At 36.4% G+C, this 22,355-nt stretch overlaps 1 protein-coding gene across 1 annotated transcript in view; it reads right to left on the bottom strand.

Moving 5' to 3' along the window:
* Positions 1-22,355, bottom strand: part of Plcb1 (phospholipase C beta 1) — a 727,531-nt gene that overhangs the window by 138,648 nt on the left and 566,528 nt on the right. Inside the window, exons 16-24 of the mRNA XM_048811856.1 lie at positions 18,624-18,757; positions 17,998-18,082; positions 16,081-16,165; positions 14,337-14,461; positions 10,473-10,627; positions 7,805-7,969; positions 6,875-6,974; positions 5,529-5,633; positions 4,170-4,279 (exon numbers count right to left, since the gene is read on the bottom strand). Of these exons, the coding sequence (XP_048667813.1) occupies positions 4,170-4,279; positions 5,529-5,633; positions 6,875-6,974; positions 7,805-7,969; positions 10,473-10,627; positions 14,337-14,461; positions 16,081-16,165; positions 17,998-18,082; positions 18,624-18,757 (1,064 nt within the window). The remainder of the gene's footprint in view (positions 1-4,169; positions 4,280-5,528; positions 5,634-6,874; positions 6,975-7,804; positions 7,970-10,472; positions 10,628-14,336; positions 14,462-16,080; positions 16,166-17,997; positions 18,083-18,623; positions 18,758-22,355) is intronic.

The raw sequence follows: 22,355 nt of genomic DNA, 5'->3' as shown, positions 1-22,355 counted from the left end.
CCCCCCCCCCCCCAGTATTACAGGGTGAAGGAAAATGTTTTTTATTTATTTATTTACTTTGAGTTTCAAATGTGAGGCCAGTTTGGGTTCAGACATTTCTAGGAAAAAACAATTCAAATATTCTCTATGATATCAATATGGAGTCTATGCAATTGAACACCTCTAAAATTATTTGTAAAACTGAAACAGTCTGGATATTCTTTAAGTTTAACCGATTGTATACTTTTATAAACCTCCCTTCTGGTCACTTTATATAAAGGAGATACAAAAACAATATTGACCTAAAACTCTACTTCTTTTATCTTGTTTACTATGTTTATAAAAACATAGTAATTTTATGTCTGTTAAGTGTTCTGTTCTTCTTAAATAGCTTTTTGATAAGTGTTGTTTCCTGCAAAAAAATATATTTCAAAGGACATCAATGTGAGAGAAGAGCTCTGCAATCTCAAAGGCCCTGGATTGCTTTCCCCTAAGGGTGACATTTTTTCCCAATCATTAGATAAGTGATCTGTCTGAGAAAACCATCAGCAAAATGTTTTAATATATGACTTCCAACTTAATTGCTGTATCATAGCAGCAGAAATGTACAGGTGTCTGCAAATATTCTTTTAAAATGATTAATAACTCCTTGGAGACAATAGTTGACATATAGGTAGTAGTTGATAATATAAGAAATATTGCTTCTAGATAGTGAAAATATAAATAATTTTACTTGAGAATGCTTTCTTTCAAACTTGTATTTGTCTCTCTCTCACTTTTTAAATTTATTTTTGGGTATTGGGGAGATTGAACCCAGGAGGTGCTTAACCATTGAGCAACATTCCCAGCCCTTTTTATATTTTATTTAGAGACAGGCTCTTGCTATGTGGCTTAGGGCATTGTCAAGTTGCTGAGGCTGGCTTTGAACTCGAGATCCTCCCGCTTCAGCCTCCCAAGCCACTGGGATTACAGATGTGTGCCACCGTGCCTGGCTTAAACTTCTATTTCTTTAGAAGATAAAATAAACATCCAGTTGATTAAAGAGATCCCTGTTCTAATTAGAGAAGAATATTATTAATTATTTATTTGTATCTATGCAAAAAGTGTTTTTTTTAGAAAAGCTTAATTTATTTTTTTTAAAAGACATTTTATTATGGACACAATATCTTTATTTATTTATTTTTATGTGATGCTGAGGATAGAGCCCAGTGCCCCACACATGTGAGACAAGCAATCGACCACCAAGCCCCAGCCCCAGTCCTATGCAAACAATCTTCACTTCAAATGTATTTAATTAAATCAATTGTCTTTTATTCTATTAAGGAAAGGAGGAAAAAAGAGAAAGAGTTTTGAGGTTTCTGGGGATTTACAGGGAGCAGATTTAATCTCATATTTGTAACCATAGGAGCAAAGCAAGAAATGCATTCGTAGACTTGTCTTATGTAATCTTTTTAAAAAGCCATGGGAAAGAAAAGTACTATTACTCAGAAGAAATATCAGAATCAAAGATATAAGAATTGCCCAATCTTTAAATTCTAGTTTTGAAGCAAAATAATTCAGAAAAAAAGCATTCATTCATGTATTTAATTATAAAACAGCAGGCTACTTAGCTCAGTTGGATTCCCTGGATGTAGACTTTGGACATAGGGATTCCTGAGTACATGATTTATTGAGAGAATGCTCTCAGGAGGAAAACCATAGAGAAGTGAGGCAGGCGGGGCAGACAGGGGAAGAAGATCAGCTGAAATGTGGCCTCCAAGGCCAAGCTCAGCAGATCTCCCTGGGAGCAGTGGAACATGGACTGCAACACAGAAGTTGGCCACTGGAAGCAAGGGGCCTGAGCTGTTAGTCACTAGGTCGGCCAGTCCTTGGGCCTGGGTGCTCCCCCTCCAAGGAAGAACCTGCTAGGTATGTCAGGTAAGGTGGTACCTGTCAGCCCAGGCCAGCCCTCAGATTTTGGCAGCTGAGAGCTGTTTATAGTCAAGCCCTATGGCAGCCTATACCAATAAATGGAGCAGCTTGGAGAGGAGATCCTTATAGGTCTCCAACAGAATCCCCTTTCAAACAAGTAAATTAACCTCCTTCAGTAATCCCCATACAAGCAGCAATTGCTTGAACTAATCTCTCATTAAATCCAAGCAGGGGGGACTAAGTACTTTTTATTGTTTCATTTTTCTCTCTGAAAAAACTAAGCACAGTTATTAGGGGCAAATTAACTTATGAAGCCTGCATATTCCTGTCTACTATTAGGTAAACTTTTCTGTTGGTATAAAATAAGCCTATCCTGCATACCACAAATTCTTCATAAAATTTTCCAGTCTAATTTTAAATTTGATCATACAGGATGATGTATCTGTTGGTCTTATGCAGCATAATGCCTATAGTATAAAGAAGAACCTGGAGCTGAGGGTATAACTTAGTGGTAGAGCACACAGTTAGCATGTTCAAGGCCCAGTATTCCATGATCTCTAGCACCAAAACATATGAGGTAAGAACCTGGAACATTTTACCTTTAGGTTAAATTGCTTTCCTTCTAGTTCATCTTATTTTCTCTCATGTTTAATGAACTCAATGCCCAAGATCAAAAATTTCTAAAACTCTATAGAAAGTAAAAGGAAATAATCACAGGTTCAAAATGTATTAATATGTTCCTTGAAAATCTGTTTAACATAGTGAAACATTTCAAATATCCAAAATTGGGGATTAGATAAATAAATTATGATGTGACAAAAGACTGAGCCACTAAAAGTCATTTTGTAGAAGAAAATTTAATGCCAAATGCAGCTGCACAGGCCTGTAATCCCAGAATTTAGGAGGCTGAGGCAGGAGGATTGCAAATTTGAGGTCAGTCTGGGCAATTTAGTAAGATCCCATCTCAAAATAAAAAATTGAAAGGGCTAAGGATGGGGAATGTGGTTCAGTGGTTGAATACTCCTGGGTTCAATCCCTTGTAACACACACACACACACACACACAGTCTAAATTATATGAACTTATTATCAATATTATCCCATTTTTTAAAAAAGTAAAATTGAACATAAAAAGATGACCTATGTCTACAACCCATATTCACAGTTCCTCTCTCTGAATGTTTGAGTCTTGTTTTTATTTTGGAAATTTTACATAATCCTGAGTTATTTTTGGAATAAGTAAAAGGTTATCTAATAAACATTACCAACTCTAATGGATTTGTTAATAGGCAAACAAGTTATCCAAGCAATTTCCAAAGTTTTTTTCTTACATTATTATCTGTCCATTTTTTATTTTTTCTTGAAAATTTCCTCTGAACATTCAAGGGAAATATGAAGAGCTAATTTCTATCATTTTTCTAAATATTGATGTCATCCCCAATAATCATTAGATTATATTTCACTTTTTTGAAAATCAAAAGAATTGTCACTCTATTTAAGCCCTATATTTTTTAGACTTTATTTGTAATATGTCTTCACCCTTTAGTAATTATTCTTTAGGTTGGATGTGGTGGCTTACTCCCATAATCCCAGGTACTTGGGAAGCTGAGGCAGGAGGAACAGTTTGAGGCCAGCCTGGGCAACTCAGTGTGACAGTGCCTCAAAATAAAAGAGGGCTCTGGATTTAGGTCAGTAGTAGAGCTCTTACTTACCTAAAATGTGTGAGTTCCCGGGTTCCATCCCAAAACAAAAGATTATTCTTTACATTGTGACATCCAATTTAGAATACTATATAAATTATTTCAGGAACCCATAACTCTGTACATGTAATAATAATAGTTAGTAATCATTTTAGGGTCCATAACCACACTCCAGGCATTGTATTCAATACTTTGTGTATTGTACAAAATCACAAAAGCCCTTTGAACATCCTGCATTTTATATTTAAAACAAAGGAAAATACAAATGACTTGATTATCTTCACTTTCCTGTGCCTTAATCACCTTTAATTGGTATGAACTCATCCAGAAACACCTGAAACAGCAAGATGTGTACTGTTTAACATGATCACAAGATAAGATGCTAGTGGTGTCCACAAAAGATGAAATATGAAAAGCTGAGTTATCATCTGGATGTTTTGTGACATGATGCAGAAATCCATGAAACTGTGTTCCAATATGCCATTTTTATTTCCCTGGAATAAGATCACTTAGGTGAAGTCAGAAAGTTGGTGTGGAAATCATGCTTCACACCCTGAGTAAGATTACAACACCCTCTCACCTCTTTCTTTACTTCTTCTTCATCCTCCAGTGTCAAAGCAGCCAGTTGCTTAGCTCTCTGCTCCATCAGATTCACATATCGGATTGGGTTTGACAAAGCTTCGATCACATCTAAACAGGGAAGAAATGTTTTAGATGGTAGGTTCTGGAGGTATTGATTACCTATCATCCATCTAACCACCCATCCATCCAACACTTTGTCCATGTATTCACTCATCATCCAACTACCCACTCATCCATCTGCCCATTTAGCATCCATCTTTCACTCTTCCATCCACCTATATACCTTTGCACCCATTAATGCAACATTTTGGAAACAGCCAAGAGTCAGGACTTTGCTGAAACCTTAAGAAGACAGAATTCAAAGGAGTTCAGCTCTGAAAGCCACATTGGACAGGTTCAAACTCAGGATGCCACAAAATTTCACATTCTCTAGTTTCTTTTTAAAACATCCATCGGTCCCATAGTGTTCCTAACATTTGTCTTATTTGGCCCAAATTGTATCTCATAAACAGAAACATTTCATAGAAAGAGCCCACTTTCCACACTCTTGGAACAATCCAAAGATTTGGCAATATGGGTCTTATTTGCATGGCAGTGGTTAGGTGGAGGGAATTATTGTGACCATCTCTGGATAAGGGCTATGTTCCAAGTTTGCCATAGTCTCCACCATTTCCCAGTGTCTTTTTTCCTCATGGAATATTTGGTACTATAAGCATTTAAATTTGTGATTTTTGTTTGACATTGTCACAAATTAATCCTCTATATTAAGGACTCTATACATGAAAAAGATCAGGATTCTTTTCTTTCCCTCTTGGTATCGGGGATTGAACCTAGGAACACTTTACCACTGAACTACACCCCAAACCCTTTTAAAAAATATTTTGAGGCAGGGTCTTGTTAAGTTGCTTAGGGCATCACTAAGTTGCTGAGGCTGGCCTCGAACTTGTGGTCCTCTTGCCTTATCCCCCCAAGTCAGTGGGATTATAGGTGTCAACTCTGTGCTCACCAGGATCAGGGTTCTAAAACTAGCTGAAGCCAAATTCATTGCACAGACCTAGATAAAGAACTGCAGCCCCCGCCCCGGGTAGCATGAGTCAAGAATTTCTGAGCCCATGAATATAAGACTACCAGTGAGTAAACACGTTCCAAAGGGAGGCATTGAGATTTAAATGGAAATAAACTGCATTAAAATGTAATCACAAAGTCTGAGTAACATACCTCTAAACATACAGACAAAAACAGAAGGGATTCGGAGGTCACAATCTTCTGCCTTGGTTTGGTCCAGTGCTTCTTCCACTAAGCCACAAAAACATGAATGACCCCAGATGGAGATATGCCCTTGAGTCAGGTTGCTTACCTGCATATGTGTCTGGCACATAGTCTTTCACTTCTATGTAGACAAAGACAGCTGGCAGCATTAGGGGCTGGTTCCTTTCATTCCTCAGACAGATGTAGTGATAGCCTGGAGGGTGACAACAACACTGGGTATCACATATCGTCTTCACAATGTTAGCTACAGCTATGAACATCTGTGTGACGGAAGGGTTTATTTTAGGTGACTTTGGATGACAAATGGGTCACTTCTTTCTCATATAACTTCGAGTGATGAGGTCTTATTTACTTCATCAGATAGGAAAACATTGTTGATTCTATTTTTTTCCCTTTCTAACCATATTCTCCCCCAAAAGAGAGAATTTAAAAATACATGCCACAGTTTGAACTATTGGTCCAAATTTGTTCCTTATAGTAGAATTATACTTGATTTCTTGATTGGGGCACAGTATAGGGTATGCAATGGTCAATGGGATGTTAGCACTGTGGCCCAAGCAGAGGTACAAAATGAATATGTGGAGTGAGACTTGTCCTTTTGCATTCTGGTGATCTTCCAAGAGAAGTCCATACTCTGGGTGCCATTGTCCCTTCAGCCTGCACCCCAGAATGAGCACACTTGGAACACACCAGAACCCAATCAATGGCTTGAAGCACAGCTATGTTGCTGAAGCCAGGTTGGATCAGCTAAACCTTGTGCAATGGTTTAGATGTGATTTTTCTCCTTGAGTTCATCTGTGGAGCTTAGTCTCCAGTGTGATGATGTGAAAGGTGGTGGGAACTACAAGAGGTGGAGATAAGTGGAAGGGTCACTGGGGTTGTGGCCTAAGGAGAGATTAAGATAGTTCTCTAGGACCCTGAATAAGTTCTTGAGAGAGGGTTTTTATAAAAAGAGCAAGTCTGGCTCTACTCAGCTCTCTGGGTTCCTATTTGGCAAGGTGATCTCACACTCCCAAATGCACATGTCTGCTATGATGCCACCCAGAATTAAATTAGGTCCTCACCAGAGGCAACGTTGATAGGATGATGGGATGCCTGGTTTTGTGAGCTAAGCAAACCCTTTTCTTTATAAAGCAGTTTACCTCAGGTATTTTCATTATAGTAGTGATAAAACAGACAAATATATACTGCTAACCTTCAGACTCATGAGCCAGGAACATAAATACTTACATATAAGCTTCAGATATTTTATTACACATAATTATTGTAACAAGAACACATTACAGTTGGATCACAAAGACAAGAAGCTACCAGATTTAAGTAAAAGATCATATAGACCTTTTATATAGCAAAATTACAAAGACCCAGATAGTTGCTTAAATTGGTGATTTTATTTTATAGTTGGTAAGGAGCTTCTCACCACATTATCCATACCTGGCCGAATGGCTTGTACTGGCAAGATCCGGTGGCCAATAAATTTCCCTCCTTCTTCATAAACTGCTATCCTCAAACAGGCCAGAGAAGGAAGAACCACCTGAGAGGATAAAAATAAATAAATAAATAAAATAAAAAATAAAAAAGCACATTGGGTGACAAGAACTGGTTGAAATTCCAAGAAAGAAGTAGGTCCTGGTTTTCCAAAGCCAAGTTGAAGTTTGTACTTAGCTCATTTAGATAAAAAGTTAAACTCTGTCCCAGAAGTTAAATTTTCAGAAGGAAAGGACATGAGTTAACAATAGTTGGGCTCCATTTGTGTTTTGTCACCTCCCTTCCAGTGAGTGATATGTACAAACCAGGCTGTTTTCTTTGCACATGAACATTTTAAATGTGAGAAATGAGAGAAGTTCTCTGTTTGAATACAGCTAATGGTCTTGATATTATGTATTTAGTTTCCTGTTTTCAAAATCCAATTGCTTTGTAAACTTCTGAATTGTCAAATTAACCAGAAGTGATTGTTTATTTTTATTATTATTTTTTTCCCTCAGTAGAAACACATCAAAAACACAGTGTTGTGGGCTCAGTGGTACAGTGCTCACCTGGCACATGTGAGGCACCGGGTTCGGTCCTCAGCACCACATAAACATAAGTAAATAAAATAAAGGTATGTGTCCAACTACAACTAAAAAAAAAAAATTAAAAACAAAAACACAGTATTGTGTCAAGAATACAAGGACTCTCTCCCCCACCTCACTTTTTGGTACTGGGGATTAAACCTAGGGGTGCTTTTACTACATCCCCAGCCCTTTTCCCTTTTTAATTTGAGACAGTGTCTCCCTAAATTGCTGAGATTGACCTCCAACTATCAATCCTCCCCTTTCAGCCTCCTGAGTCACTGGGATTACAGAGTGTACCACTGAGACCCACCTTTTTGAACACAATTGGCTCTTCTTCCCAGACAGGATTTACAGCATTCCCTTGGGAAGTCTTGGTCTTGAATGCCTTCCTCCTGGTGTCCACAGGCAAACCAAACATATCCACTTCAACATAAGTCCCAACTTTCTTATCAGAAAGAAACTGACCTGAAATAATCTAGACAACAAACAACAAAAAATACATCTTGAAAAATGAGTAGCAAAGATACAAGATGCATTTTAAAGGGGATACAAATGCTGCTGCTGAATGTTAAATTATAAGCAGAATGAAACAGAAACAAGATTAGCAATATGAATTTCTCTTAAGAAGCTGGTGGAGGAATAATGACCGTGGAAAAGCTTAGGAGTCAACCTAAGACAGAATAGTGTAGAAGGAATAAATAAGCAATATCTACCATAAACCATCAAGAGCAGTTGATCATTACCTCTGACCTCACCCAGTTAGCCATCTGCACAATTGCGGGCATTCTTTGCTTAACTAAAGAACTAACCAACATTGTGGGGTTAAAGGAGATTTTAAGGTTACATATTCATAAAATGTCTCCCAAGTCTGCCCCTTTTTCTAACCGAGTTGTCCAAATCTGAGGGATCTATCATTAAGGTTAATGGAGACAAAGAAGATGTGTCTGCTCTATACCAGAAAGAGGAACAGCAGCAGGAGGCAAGAGATAATGGAGCAAAGCTGATACATTTGGATTGTGTTTAGAACACAGTTGCCTGCCGGTCAAGAGCTTTCTGAGCTCAGTCCTTGAAAGGGGTCAGAATTTCCAAGAGTAGGGCTGAGTCAGAGGTCAGACACAATGGTGGAATGGGAATAGTCATCAGAGGCTGCATAAAGTCAAAGTTGTCGACGTGCTGATGAGGTCAGAGATTCTGAACAAGTGAGAGAGAAAGTCATTCAGAAGGCTCTCTGAACTTGTTCTGGGACCATCCATTCTCCCTGAATGTTCTCTCTGGCTCAAGTGCACAGGATCTGCTAGGGATAATCTCTCTGTTCAACCTGAGGTTCCACATGAGAACTACTCAGCAGGCTTTTTTGAGTTTGAAACTTCCAAGTGATGTGAGTCCCACTGGGAATTCAGATGCACCAAGGAGTTTGGATGCTTATGCAGTTTGACCAAAGCAGACGCCTAAAGTAAATTAATGGCATTAAAACACAGTGTTCGTGTCAGCAAAATAGGTGGGTTTATAAATCCATTCTGGAACCTTGAAGATCAAAACAAAGGTATGAGGGACAGATACGAGCTGCATGCAGGTCGAGCTGTACTGTTCAAGATAGGAAGGACTCCACTGCATTGTGGTCTGTCCCAGAGCAATATCTCCTCTGGAGACGGGAGCAGTAGGTTACAAATGCCTGGGCCTCCACTACTTCTTTAACACTCACTTTCCTGCCTCTGTGTCATTATTTTATAATTGCTTGTTCTGTTGCAGTAGGATTCTCAAAACAAAATAAAGAAGCAAGAAAACATGAAACAGGATGATTCTATAAACCAGGCAAAAACATTAGTTTGACTCAGTTATAACAAGCATTGACAAGGATTCTAAAAATAGCATTTTTATGAGCACGAGAGGCTTCTGAGTTTATCTTAATCACACGGGGTGGGAATTTGACATCCTCTGCTGAAAACAATTTCCTAAAATAAATATAATCATGAAGCTCAAGTTGTGCCAACTTCACTCTTGGCTTAAGAGGGTTTGTAATAACTTCAAAAGACAAAATATTTCACTAAAATTTTATTTTAAATCTTTGATATAAAATGAAAGAAGTTTTGGAGGAAAAGGGGGATCGGTTGCTTAGGTTAGATAGAAATTAGTGTAATGTGATAAGGTCTCTTTTTACATAGTCTTCAAATGCCTTGGTTCAAGTCCAATCTGAAAATTGCATTTTGTGCAATGAGAGTCTCCTAGTTCCAGAGTTATTTAGTAAAACATAAAATAAATGATACTTTAAAAGAGCAAACAAAATTCTAGCTTTTGTCTAATAATGAATGACTTACGGAATTCATGTAAAAACTTCTTTATAAAAATAAACTCCTCTTTCATAGTATTAAAAACATTTTCTGACAGCTCAAAAATATCTTCTGTAACATTTATTTCAAAAACTGAAGAAAGTGCTTTTGGAATTATTTTTGGATTATATATATATATATATATATATACACACACACACACACACACATGTATATATATATATAAATAAAATAAAGCAACCCTTTAAGATTATTAGTGTGAATTTTAAAAGACCTGAATGATATGGTAGAAATTAAAAACCCATGCTAACCTGAAAGCTTGTGTTCAATATTTAATAACTTAGTGGATTTTTTCCCCTTTAATTTTGCTCAGGAACTAGTAAGAACTAGTGGGGGCAGGGAAACACCTGAACTCTTCCATCTGGGTCACTAATTTTCATGTAAATTTCATGGGATATTTACATCAAAAGAGCATTGGCCATGGTGGGTCTCACTAGTTCATTTGATTGGACCCTAATAAGATTCATGTGTCCTGTGAAAATTTCTCATGAAAATTTGATACTTAAAAGGAAAAACCTATAGAAAGGAAGTAGAGCATTTACTATATATTAAATATTTAATGACTAAACAACTTCTTTATGCAAAATAGATAATATTTAAGGCCTTTGTTAGGGACAAGGGTGTCCATACCTTTACAGATAAAGTGTTGGCCACTATCCCATCAACGATGCCTTCCGTAAAGGGATCAAAATGCTTGTCCGGCCTCCTCATGAACTCTGGCTTCAACCTGTAGCCACTCTTCCCATTGTATTCATACATGCCCATGTTGATTTGCATTGCCAGGTCTAAATAATCAAGAATACAAAACTCACTGTGAAAGTATTTATGTTTGCAATGAGAAAGTAAGACAGGGAACTAAGATTTATTATAGCACACTTTGGTAACTGTTCTCTTTAACCAAAGAAATAGTTATTCATTGTGAAAATGAGGATAACAATGTATGGAAAAAAATCCAGCTGTAATCTCCAGACCCAGAGAAAATACTATCAACAGATTGGTTTATAATCTTTTTTTCCACTTTAAATGTATTTTTATTACAACATGTCAATTCCATTTAATATTTCTCTGCTTTAATTGTTTTAATTTTTATTTTTTATTAGTTGCTTGAGACAATACAATGATCTTGACATATCATACATTTGATTCAAATGGGGTATGAATTCTCATTTTTCCACATGTACAGATTGCAGGATCACATTGGTTTTACAGCCACGTTTATACATACAGCAATACTAGTGTCTGTTGTATTCTGCTGCCCTCCCTATCCCCCCTTCCCCTCCCCTCCATCACCTCTCTCTACCCAATCTACTGTGACACATTTCTCTCTCTCTTTTTTTTCCTTCCCCCTCACACCAACATATATGTATTTTGTATAATGGTGAGGGTCTCCTTTCATCTTCCATGCAATTCCCCTTCTCCCTCCCATTCCCTCCCACCTCTCTTCCCTGTTTAGTGGTAATCTTCTTCTCAAGCTCTTCCTCCCTACTCTTGTTTTGAGTCACCTCCCTTATATCAGAGAAGACATTCAGCATTTGTTTTTTAGGGATTGGTTAATTTAGCATAATCTGCTCTAATGCCATCCATTTCCCTGCAAATGCCATGATTTTGTTATTTTTTAGTGCTGACTAATAATATTCCATTGTGTATAAATGCCACATTTTTTTTTATCCATTCATCTATTGAAGGGCATCTAGGTTGGTTCCACAGTCTAGCTATTGTGAATTGTGCTGCTATGAACATTGATGTAGCTGTGTCCCTGCAGTATGCTCTTTTTAGGTCTTTTGGGTATAGTCCAAGAAGGAGAATAGTTGGGTCAAATGGTGGTTCCATTCCCAGCTTTCCAAGGAATCTCTATACTGCCCTCCAAATTGGCTGCACCAATTTGCAGCCCCACCAGCAATGTATGAGTGTACCTTTAATTGTGATAGCTATATAAATTCCTTAGAGTAGATATTTTGGGCACGTTTATATTTCTTCTAATTTTCACCATTACATATAATATTTTGATGAACATCACTGTGGTAAAATCTTTGAATACTTATGATTTTCCTAGGAGCAGAATTTCTGGACAAAAGATGTGCACATTGGAAAAGTTTTTCTGATAATTTTGCTAAAATGCCCTTCTGAGAGCTTAGACTAATTTATACTCCCCTAAGACCAATTTTTGATGCTGGAATTATATATATATATCTTCACTGACAGGGGATGTTATAATGCTTTGTTTTTTAATTTATAGGAAAAATTTCCTTTTTAAAGTTTTCATTTCTATAATTAACTTATAACCAACATCTGATTATACATCGACTCTTTTCCAGTAGATAAAGGTCACTGATCAAAATTTTCCTAAGATTCAATCAGTACCATCAAATAAACATTCACACTTACTGCAGTTGCTGGTGAAAAAAACAAAAACAAAAAAGTTGGAAGGCCAGAACTGTAGCTCAGTGGTAGAGCACTTGCCTAACATGCATAAGACCCTCTAGTTCTACAAATATCATAAAATAATAAAGTCATAAGGAATCTGGGAAGCTGTCACTGGTTGGTATTATCTGAGTCATGATTCATTTCTACTGATGTGGACAATAATGAGGGCATGATGGAATTATTTCAAAGCTCTGTGTAACAAATCATTATTAAAGCAGGGAAAATAAGTGAAAATTTATCTCTCATTTTATTAAACTTTTATAATTATGATACAAAAATCAGACAAAGTACTGAGGGAGAGAGAGAAATAATAGGCCTATCATATTTGAAAAAAAAAATTTAACTCCAAAAGCCTAAGGAATTACATTAGCCAGTCATATGGTCTAATAAATAAAATACAAGAAGCAATTAGAGTTTATCTTAGGAACAAAAGAATAATTACATGTTGGGAGACCTATTGAGAGAATTGCTTATATTAATGAATATATGATCATATCAATTGTTGGCCAAGAGAAATACATTAGCATTTAACATAAATTCCTAAACTACTGTTGGTCAATTAGGACACGTGTATACTTCTTTAGGATTTTAAAGACTATTTGTCACAAAATCATAACCCATATCATATTCGATAGCATAACTATATTAAAAGTCCTCCAAGTATCAGGATGAAGAAGATGCCCACTCCCAATGTTATCATTTAATATTATCTAGAATGATCAGCCTAAAGCAATAAGGAGTAGAGGAAATTAGATGTGATTAAATTGCTGTGTTTGTGCGTCTGAGAAGACAAATTTATTGCCCAAAATAGGCTATTTTAAAAGCTTAGGAAAATGATCACTTACAAAATATATATAAAATAAGTATACAAATATCAATAACTAGGAATAATATGTTAAAATGCAATTTTAAAAAAAGGAGAAAGATTTCATCTAAAGTAACTAGACCTCTAATGAGGGCTAGCAATTTTACTGAGGGTGTTAATATAAGATTTTTAAAAATGAAGAGTGAAGCATTCTTTTTGTGAGAGGAAAACATAAAATTAAAAATATCAGTTTTCTTCAGATGAATTTATAACTTTAGATTTTAATAGAAATCTTTTCAATGGTCAGAGGGAAACATGATTCAATTAAACCAAATTCATTTAGAAAAGTAATTCCACTGGCAATACCAAGAGAAGAAAGAAAAATTAATAGCAATGACAAATTGTCACTTCCAGGTAGTAAGCCATGTCCTTTAACATAATAAAAAATGAATTATTGCATCTGGGAAGGCAGACAAATTTGTTAATAGAAAAGCTATAAAGTGAAAAAATGGATTCAAATTAAAAAAAAAAGGTCACGTTGATTGCTTAATTCCAATTCAGTGGGGTAATTCTTTTCTTTTTTTAGATATTTTTATTGAAGGACTATAATTATAGATAATAGTAGGATTTATTTTGATACATTCTTACATTTGCATGACATAATGTGTTCAAGTTCCTGCTCTAGTACTTCCCCCTGATCTTCCTCTACTCTACAAGTCTCCGTGTATTTTCATGAGATATTTTCTTTTTTTCCCGTTTCCTCTCTAGTTTCCACATGAGAGAAAACATATGACCTTTGACTTTCTGAGTCTAGCTTATTTCATTCAATAAGATGTTCTCTGGTTCCATTCATTTTCCTGCAAAAGTCATAATTTCATTCTTCTTTATGGCTGAGTAACCCTCCATGGTGTATGTGTATCACATTTTCTTTATCCTGGTAATGGACACATAGGCTGGTTCCATAGTTTGGCTATTGTGAATTGTGCAGCTATACACATGGATATGCATGTATCCCTATGGTGTGCTGTCTTTAGTTCTTTTGGATAAATGCCAAGGAGTGGTATAGCTGGGTCACATGGTGGTTTCCTTCCTAGATTTTGGAGGAAACTCCATACTGATTTTACTAATTTACAATCCCACCATCAGTGTAGAAGTGTTCCTTTTCTCCATATCCTTGCCAGCTTTTATTAATATTTGTATTCTTGGATATTTGAAATGTGACTTTGAAACAGAACATTTGGATGAGAATGAGCTGTGCTACTTACCCACGGTCTGGAAGTTAAGGGCCACCATCTGACAGCCTGCATTCCAGAAGAGCTGGGGCATGTAGTTGGATGAGTCCACACGTGTTCCTTTTGGATATATTCTGCTCAGCTGCATTTTGTTATATCTGGACCATCATGTTAAGTAGTGAATACAGTAATGAAAACAATGAGTTGGGCTGGGGTTGTAGCTCAGTGGTTAGAGCCCTTGCCTCACAGGGGTGAGGCACTGGGTTTGATCATCAGCACCACATAAAAATAAATAAATAAATACTAAAGATATTTTTTAAAAATAATAAAAAAACAAAACAACAAGAACAACAACAAAACACAATGAGTCCATGGTATGAACTGTGAGGCTAATATGTGCCTTTCTCTATTGGGGAAATGAAATGAACACTGATGATCACACTGGGTTAGTGGGTAAACCGTGCAGAAAGCTTTCTCAATGAACAGAACAAGTGTGCTTTTACAAACTCATCATCACCTTTACAGAGCCTGGTGGGTGAAAACCAATGAGGTGGCAAAAATGTCTGAGCCAAAGTCAATGTGATTTCGTGGAAGTTGTTAAGGACAATCTTAATGATTAAGGACGCGGCAGGAAGCTGTGTTGTGTTAAGTCATGTGAGAAGATGGTATTGTGTTTGGCAGAAGCAGATAATACGAACTGCACAGCTATTTTTGAAATGCTCTCTGCTCCTTTTCTTAACCTTCCCTGGGAATGCTGTTTGCCAAGAGTGAGGTCCTCTTTATGATTGATAATGAGGTAAATATAGCACAGAGGTTTCTGACCTTACTTAATATTGTGGTTCAGTTTCCGTGCTGAGAACTGTGTAGTTGTTAAACAATGCACTATCTTGAAAACACAACTGACTAGTTCCAATGACCCAGTGGGGTGGAGGTTAGCTAAAGTTGTGAGCCAGGCAAAATGGGCTGGAATCTTAATTTAGGGACCTGCTAGCACTGTGATCTTGGGTGGGAAAGCTATTTCACTTTTCAATGTTGTAGTTTCCTCATCTCTAAAGCAGACTTAAAATTCCTACATCACAGGATGTTTGTGAGAATAAAATGGGATAAAACCTATAACGAAAGATCTATTTCAAAGTCAATAGTGAATACTAATGGTAGTGATTTTTATAGTGTGACCTTACTTGTGGAGTCTACATTTCTTTCCCCTCCTCTTTGATGAGTTATAAAGGTAACTTTTATTCTAGGAATTGCTTCATGAAATTGAGTTCTTGGAGATAGTTAGCATTGACTTTATGCAAAAATGATTAAAAATCCAGTTTTTATTTTGGTTCATGGATAATGATAAAAATTGTATGATGCTGGGTGCAGTGGAGCATGCCTTCAATCCCAGCAACTAGGAAGGCATCACAAGTTCAAGGCCAGCCTTGGACACTTAGCAAGATCCTGTCTTAAAATAAACATTTTAGAAAAGGCTAATCCAAATAGCAACTCATAAAGCTAGAAGATTATTTCTGTCTAGAGATGAAGAAAAGCAGGATTCACCAAATTGCCACACAACCTTGTGTGGCAACCTTGTAAACTGGGCTTCTCTTACTCCAAAGCCAGTTCTCTGCTACATCTTCCAGGGTACCCTGCTCAGCATTGTATATGAGCCCTGAGACCATTTCACTCCCAAGTTATGAAATAAGCCATTTTATGCATCTTTGAGCAAAGAAACAAACAGCGTATGACCTCAGAGTGGTGTTAATTCCGCAGACATTCGTCAAATCAAGGATACTCCACAAATTCCACCGGAGCCTTCGTAAGTTGTTCGAGTCCTTTGGTTTCCACAAAGGAAGACATTTCAAAACTCTTGTTTCTTTCTGAGTTCAACAACAAAAAAGGAGGTTAGAAATAAAATTCAATGTTATAAATTACAATATCCTTAAAGAGTAGGTAAATGTTCAGTGACGTGGAAGGCCATGAATTCTCAACCTAACTTTCATATTCAATGTTTTTCAGTGAACTATTTGCCAGTAATAAAAGTTGAGTCTTGCCAGTCCTCTTTTCTCTTTATGAACTAGGTGAGGTATACAATTATGGTTGTACAATTTAAGGGCATGAATGAGTTTTAGATGAGTATAGGGTGGCAATGAAAAGTGTTTGGTCAAAAGAGCAGTGTCCCTGACCGTTTGCTCTAAATTCATTCAGACTGGCTCCTTGGGGCCATTGTTGACGATGACAAAATATACCAAAATATACCATCGAAAGGTTCCTGTTAGCACTGACTGTCTCATTCTGACCCACAATATCACCTGCTCTTGACCTTGGAACTACTAATGTGACATCAGAATTATGGTATTTCAAAGCAGAAAGATCCTTGGAGATTTTCTAGTCTTTTGGCCTTATTGTCAGATTAGGTAACAAAGACCAGAGAGGTGAATGTGCTGAAGATCTCAATATCCTTGAACACGAGAGAGTTATGAAAACAGGTTCAAGGTGAAATTCAAGGCTCCAGTTTGATGGAGAGGAATAAAACTAAGTTATCTCAGTTCAGAAAGACTTGAGAGTCAATTTCTCCACTGTCTACCCAACTCAAATCAACGGTTATATACGGGACTCAGACAAGAGTGGTGATATGGCTCGAAGCCTTTAAAGCTGAGTGACTTTTGATGACTTTTCCCTCTCTGACACCCCTTCTTAAAATAAAACCACTTTCTTCTTCCAAAGTCACATTCAGTCTCCTTCCTTATCCATCTCCCTGACTTTTCCAATTTATCCATAGGAAAACCTTGGCTTCTCTTATTTTGGTCCATCATAAAATCTAGTTCCATAAGGCTAATTATCTGAAGGATGGCTATTAAATAAAATCAAGTCAACATGACCAGTACTTTGTAAATTATGTTTGCCATTCTTTTTCTTTCAAGGTGACGAAGTGATATGAAACACAAGGAGAAAAGCACGAGTCTTGTTCATCTGATGCTGTCATTAGCTGGTTCTGAAGAATTCAATGCATCTGCTCCATGTCATACTAGCTCCTTATTAGAAGGTCCTAACTAATGAATTAGGAAAATTCATTTTGCAGCCAATGAAAGTTGCAGTCATATAAATATAGCTAGGATGCTTCAAATTTAACAACTTGTAAAAAATATCAGTAATTATATGGCATCAGAAAATGTTATAATGTCTCTATAGACTGTATTAAAGTCAAAATCTTTGGTGTAGATCTCTAGACACCAGATGGCAGTAAGACTCTCAGGGCAAAAATTATACAAATATAAATTTGTTAAAAGACTCTTGGATTTTGACACATCTATACAGTGGCCCTTTCTAAGGGGCTACAGTGTTCAAGCAAAATTTCAGTTCCATATAAGCAGCTAGCAAGGCCCAAGAGTTCTCTGAAATTTATGGAGTCTCTATGCAAATATGAGGAGCATTTTCAAAAAAGGGCTTTCTATCTAGTTAGAAAAAAAAAAGATGACTTTTTTTCTTTGCATTCACTACAGATGTGTAGTTGGAAGAAGAGAAAACACAAAGTGATGTGAAGTTAGTTCTATATTCTTTTAAATATATAGACTGTGCTGGACAGAGGGAATCTGAGTGAATGGGTTCTATTTTGAGTTACCAGAGTTGTTCAAGTCCTTCCTACTTCCCTCCTGGGGAGTGGGTAGCTAGTTTATTCAAAACCGTCTCCTATACAATGGACGGATCCCACTGTGTTGTTGCAAACCAAAATCAAAGGTAAAACTCTCAATTAAGCTGCCTGTTGAACTAGCAGCTTTTGGAGAACCAAGTATGGACTGTAACCCTGTTAAATATTCAGGGGAACATTATAGAATACTGTATCATAATAGTTTTTTTTAAATATATATATATAAATGCACAGGGCTCTAGCTGTAGCTCAGTGATAGAGTGCTTACCTAGCATGTCTGGGTCCCTAGGTTCCAACCCTAACACCATATATATATATATATATATATATATATATATANATTACATAGTTCTTGATATATCATATTTCACACTTTGATTCAAGTGGGTTATGAACTCCCATTTTTACCCCGTATACAGATTGCAGAATCACATCAGTTACACATCCATTGATTTACATATTGCCATACTAGTGTCTGTTGTATTCTGCTGCCTTTCCTATCCTCTACTATCCCCCCTCCCCTCCCCTCTTCTCTCTCTACCCCATCTACTGTCATTCATTTCTCCCCCTTGTATTTTTTCCCCTTTCCCCTCACTTCCTCTTGTATGTACTTTTGTATAACCCTGAGGGTCTCCTTCCATTTCCATGCAATTTCCCTTCTCTCTCCCTTTCCCTCCCACCTCTCATCACTGTTTAATGTTAATCTTCTTCTCATGCTCTTCGTCCCTACTCTGGAGAACCCAGTCTTTACCCACCTCATCCATTGAAGATTTTTTACAGTCATCATCATCGTCATCATCATCACTTTCGGTCTCAGCTTCCCCTGTCAAATTTTAATAACAGATCGTGACGTCAACATTCGCAAGTTCAAAGCACTTGTCAACAAATGTACTAACAAAAATTGATTAGAGGGCTTCCTTGGAAATTGGCTTCTTGGTTTCTTTTTATTTTTGTTGTTGTTATTGTTGTTGTTGTTAATCATTATTATTTTAGGAATTTAAATTTTATTAGTTACAGAGAATTATCCTGACATTTTGAATATAGATTTTTTTCTCTAAATTTTATTTGGGAATAAAATACCCTTTAAATTTCCAAGCTCTATAAAAATTGAATCTCAACATTTTTTCTGTTTTTTTTTTTTTAAATATGGCATCATATACAGTTTTCCTTCTTAAACACATGTTTCCTATTTTGGGGTATACATTCTCTCTCAGGGATGTTAGACTCTATGACCCTAATATAGATAAATTATCCCCTTTTTATTTGTCTCTACTTTTCTAAGCCTTTGATGGAAGGTTTGACCAGTACATGGTTTAGTGACCTTGTGTCAACCTTCTCCAAGGATGCAGGGGACCTCATAGATGGCAAAGAAGGATTTATGAACCAGGGCAGGAACTGTGGGGTGACGGTGGCACACATGAAAACCAAAAAGTACCCACCACACTCTAGAATTTGTCTGCAAAGCTTCTCTAATAGCTGTATTTTCATAGAAAAAACGCATATATCTTAGAAAATGGTGACGTTCTGTTTCAAAGGGCAGGATAAAATTGGTGAACACTACAAAATCATTCTGATTGAAAGTCAAATCCAGACCTAATTCAATGTCATATTTAGCTAATATAAAAGGTCATGTCAGTGTATTTCCCCCCCTGAAGATTTAAAAGTCTTTTTCAAGGTAAAATATGCATACTTGTTTGAAACATGACATTATTCTATATCTACTGGATTCAGTCATGCTCAGTAATATCATTTATGTAAAAATATTTCTAAGTTAAAAGTCAAGAAGGTATAGTTCTAAATCCATTCAACTACTTCTTTTAGAGCTCACAGAATGCAATGGCAAAATTATGTCAGTAGATGACAGTATGAGCTCAATAATGGGGCAACCTGCATTGCCAAGTACCTTTCCTACTCCAGCCTTTTGAAAGTTATGGGCCCTACTCAATCTATGTAAATGCCACAATGCCCACAGCAGTGACCTCCAAAAAGCTCATAAATTTTTCCCTTAGTTGAGGAATTTCAATCAATTACTGAAGATAGCAGTGAGGAAAGTATTCATTAAATATCTGTAAAAGGGAAAGACTTCTGGTACCAACAAGGGTTATTTATGGCTTATTTCTTAAAGCCTTATAAAACCACTTTATGACGCCAATATTGTGTTAATAAGGTGAATCGATTACACTTTGCAAAGAAAATGTATCCTTTTATATTAGAAACAGGTTCTTTTAGGAGATTACCATTTAAATGTTTTTTTATATTCAAGTTTGGCCCCCAACTTGTTCTTATTACTACTTTTTTTTTAATTAGAGAGGGGATTCTTTTAATCAAGCAAACTGAAAAGATGTTTGGCAGAATCTTTTACAAAATGTTTCATGGGACACAATAATACACCAGTCACTGCAAGTACCCAATCAGGTCATTCTTTTGTTTCTGTGGGAAATAATTTGTTTCTCTCTTCTATAAGAGAAAGGACTTGGTTTTTCCTTCACAAGTTAAGTTTTTAAAACTTATTTACTTGTATTTATCTTTTAAACTGATACATAGCAATTGCACATATTTATGGGGTTCCCTGATAAGTCTTTGGAGAGGCCTCAGAGGAATCTTATTAAACTATACTGATCTTAGTTCTCTAAGACAAGTTTCCTGGCAGAGGGCAGACTCCTAAAAGTGCTCTGGCTAACACAGTCTGTGATAAGTAAATTAGTCTTGAAATAAGATCTATTTCATGTTTTTCAAGTAACTTGAGTTCCCAATACTCTGAACATCTACAAACCAAATGGCAAATTAGCAGTAGTCTTTTATGCAGGGGCCTACCTACCTATTAACATGTCCAAAAATTTCCATTGAAATAAATAATGATTGCACAACAGACCAGGGACTAGCTTAGGAAATCTACCGAATTACTAACAGATTGCTGCTCTTACTCTGTATTAAGCAATAATGTTCACGGCCTGTAAAAATTGTTACTTGTGTAATGCATCTAGTTAATAAGAGGAGGAGAGAGAACTGGTAGTAGGAAATGCAGATGGTTTAAAAAAAAAAACAAAAAACTAAGCACCCACATGCAGAGGAAGACACAGCCTGTTTGCTAGCATTCAAGGGACAAAGGTATTTTAGGAAATAGGCAGCCTCTAAAGACAATCATTTCAAAACTTCAAAAAGAACATTTTTATTGAGAATAAAGGTTATTTTTGAAAAACAAATCAGAATTGTGCAATAATGTTTGAAACACACATGCAAGAGCTCCAAAACAAAAACCCTTTCAAAGAATTATATCATGTCGGCTGATAAGGATATTCATCTAACCAATACAAGGCATTGGCAATTAAGACAGGAAAATATGAGAAAAGATAAGTCAGAGTCTTGACCAACCTTTTTTTTTCTCCTTGATTGCCCTGGAGTTGATATTTTAATGTTCACATTGTTTTCTAATCTCTTAATTAATGTGTGATAGGAACATAGAAAAGTGCCCATACTGTATGTGTGCAGTGCAATGAATTTTCACCAAATAAAGATGTCTGAGTAACCAGCATCCAGACCAAGAAAATACCACCCAGCCTCCAGAGGCCGCCTGGGCTCACTTCCAGCAACTTTTTTTCCAAGGGTTACCATTACCCTAGCTTCTAACAGCCCAGATTAGTTTTGCCTGTGTTTGTCCTTTGCATAGATGGAATCCTATAGTGAATATGATCTTGTATTTGACTTTTTTTGCTCAACATATGTTTATAACATCATATTTTATATATAGCCATAGATCATTCTCATGGCTGCATACAATTCTTTTGTGTGGCTACAGTATGATTTATTAATTTGTTGATGGGCATTTGGTTGGTTTCCAGTGTTTTGCTATTTTTTTTTTATCATGCTACTGTTAACTAATTCTAGCACATGCCTCTTGGTAAACATAAATATGCATTTCTGTCAGGTGTTTATCTAGAAATCTTGGAGCCTGGGGTAAGTGGTAATGTGTATGTTCATCTTTTGTAGATATAATAAATAATTTTTCAGTGTAATGGTACCAATGTTAAACTTTTCTTTGTTTCTTTGTTTCTTTTTTTCTTTCTTTCTCTCTTTCTCTCTTTCTTTTTTATTTTTAAGGGGGTAGGGCCATTCTGGGGACGGAGCCCAGGATCTTCTGTACACGCTGAGCAAGGACTCTACTGCTGAGCCTCACTCAGCATGTTAAACTTTTAGCTAAAGAACTTTCTAAAGCAAGTTTCAAGTTTTCTCTATTTATCACCCTCCAACCTGGAAGGTCTTTATAATGCACTGTAGGATGATTGAGACTGATTGAACTTGGAAAATAAAGTAGACTAAATGACAAATCATCCCAAAGAAACAAGCAACCACTTCCAATTCTTTCCTCATCGACGACAAAAAAAAAAAAAAAAAAAAAAAAAAAAAAAAAAAAAAAAAAAAAA

Source organism: Marmota marmota, unplaced genomic scaffold, assembly GCF_001458135.2.
Source record: "Marmota marmota marmota unplaced genomic scaffold, marMar, whole genome shotgun sequence".
Taxonomy (NCBI): domain Eukaryota; kingdom Metazoa; phylum Chordata; class Mammalia; order Rodentia; family Sciuridae; genus Marmota; species Marmota marmota.
The sequence above is the reverse complement of the archived record's forward strand: the minus strand, read 5'-3'. Positions and strand labels throughout refer to the sequence as shown.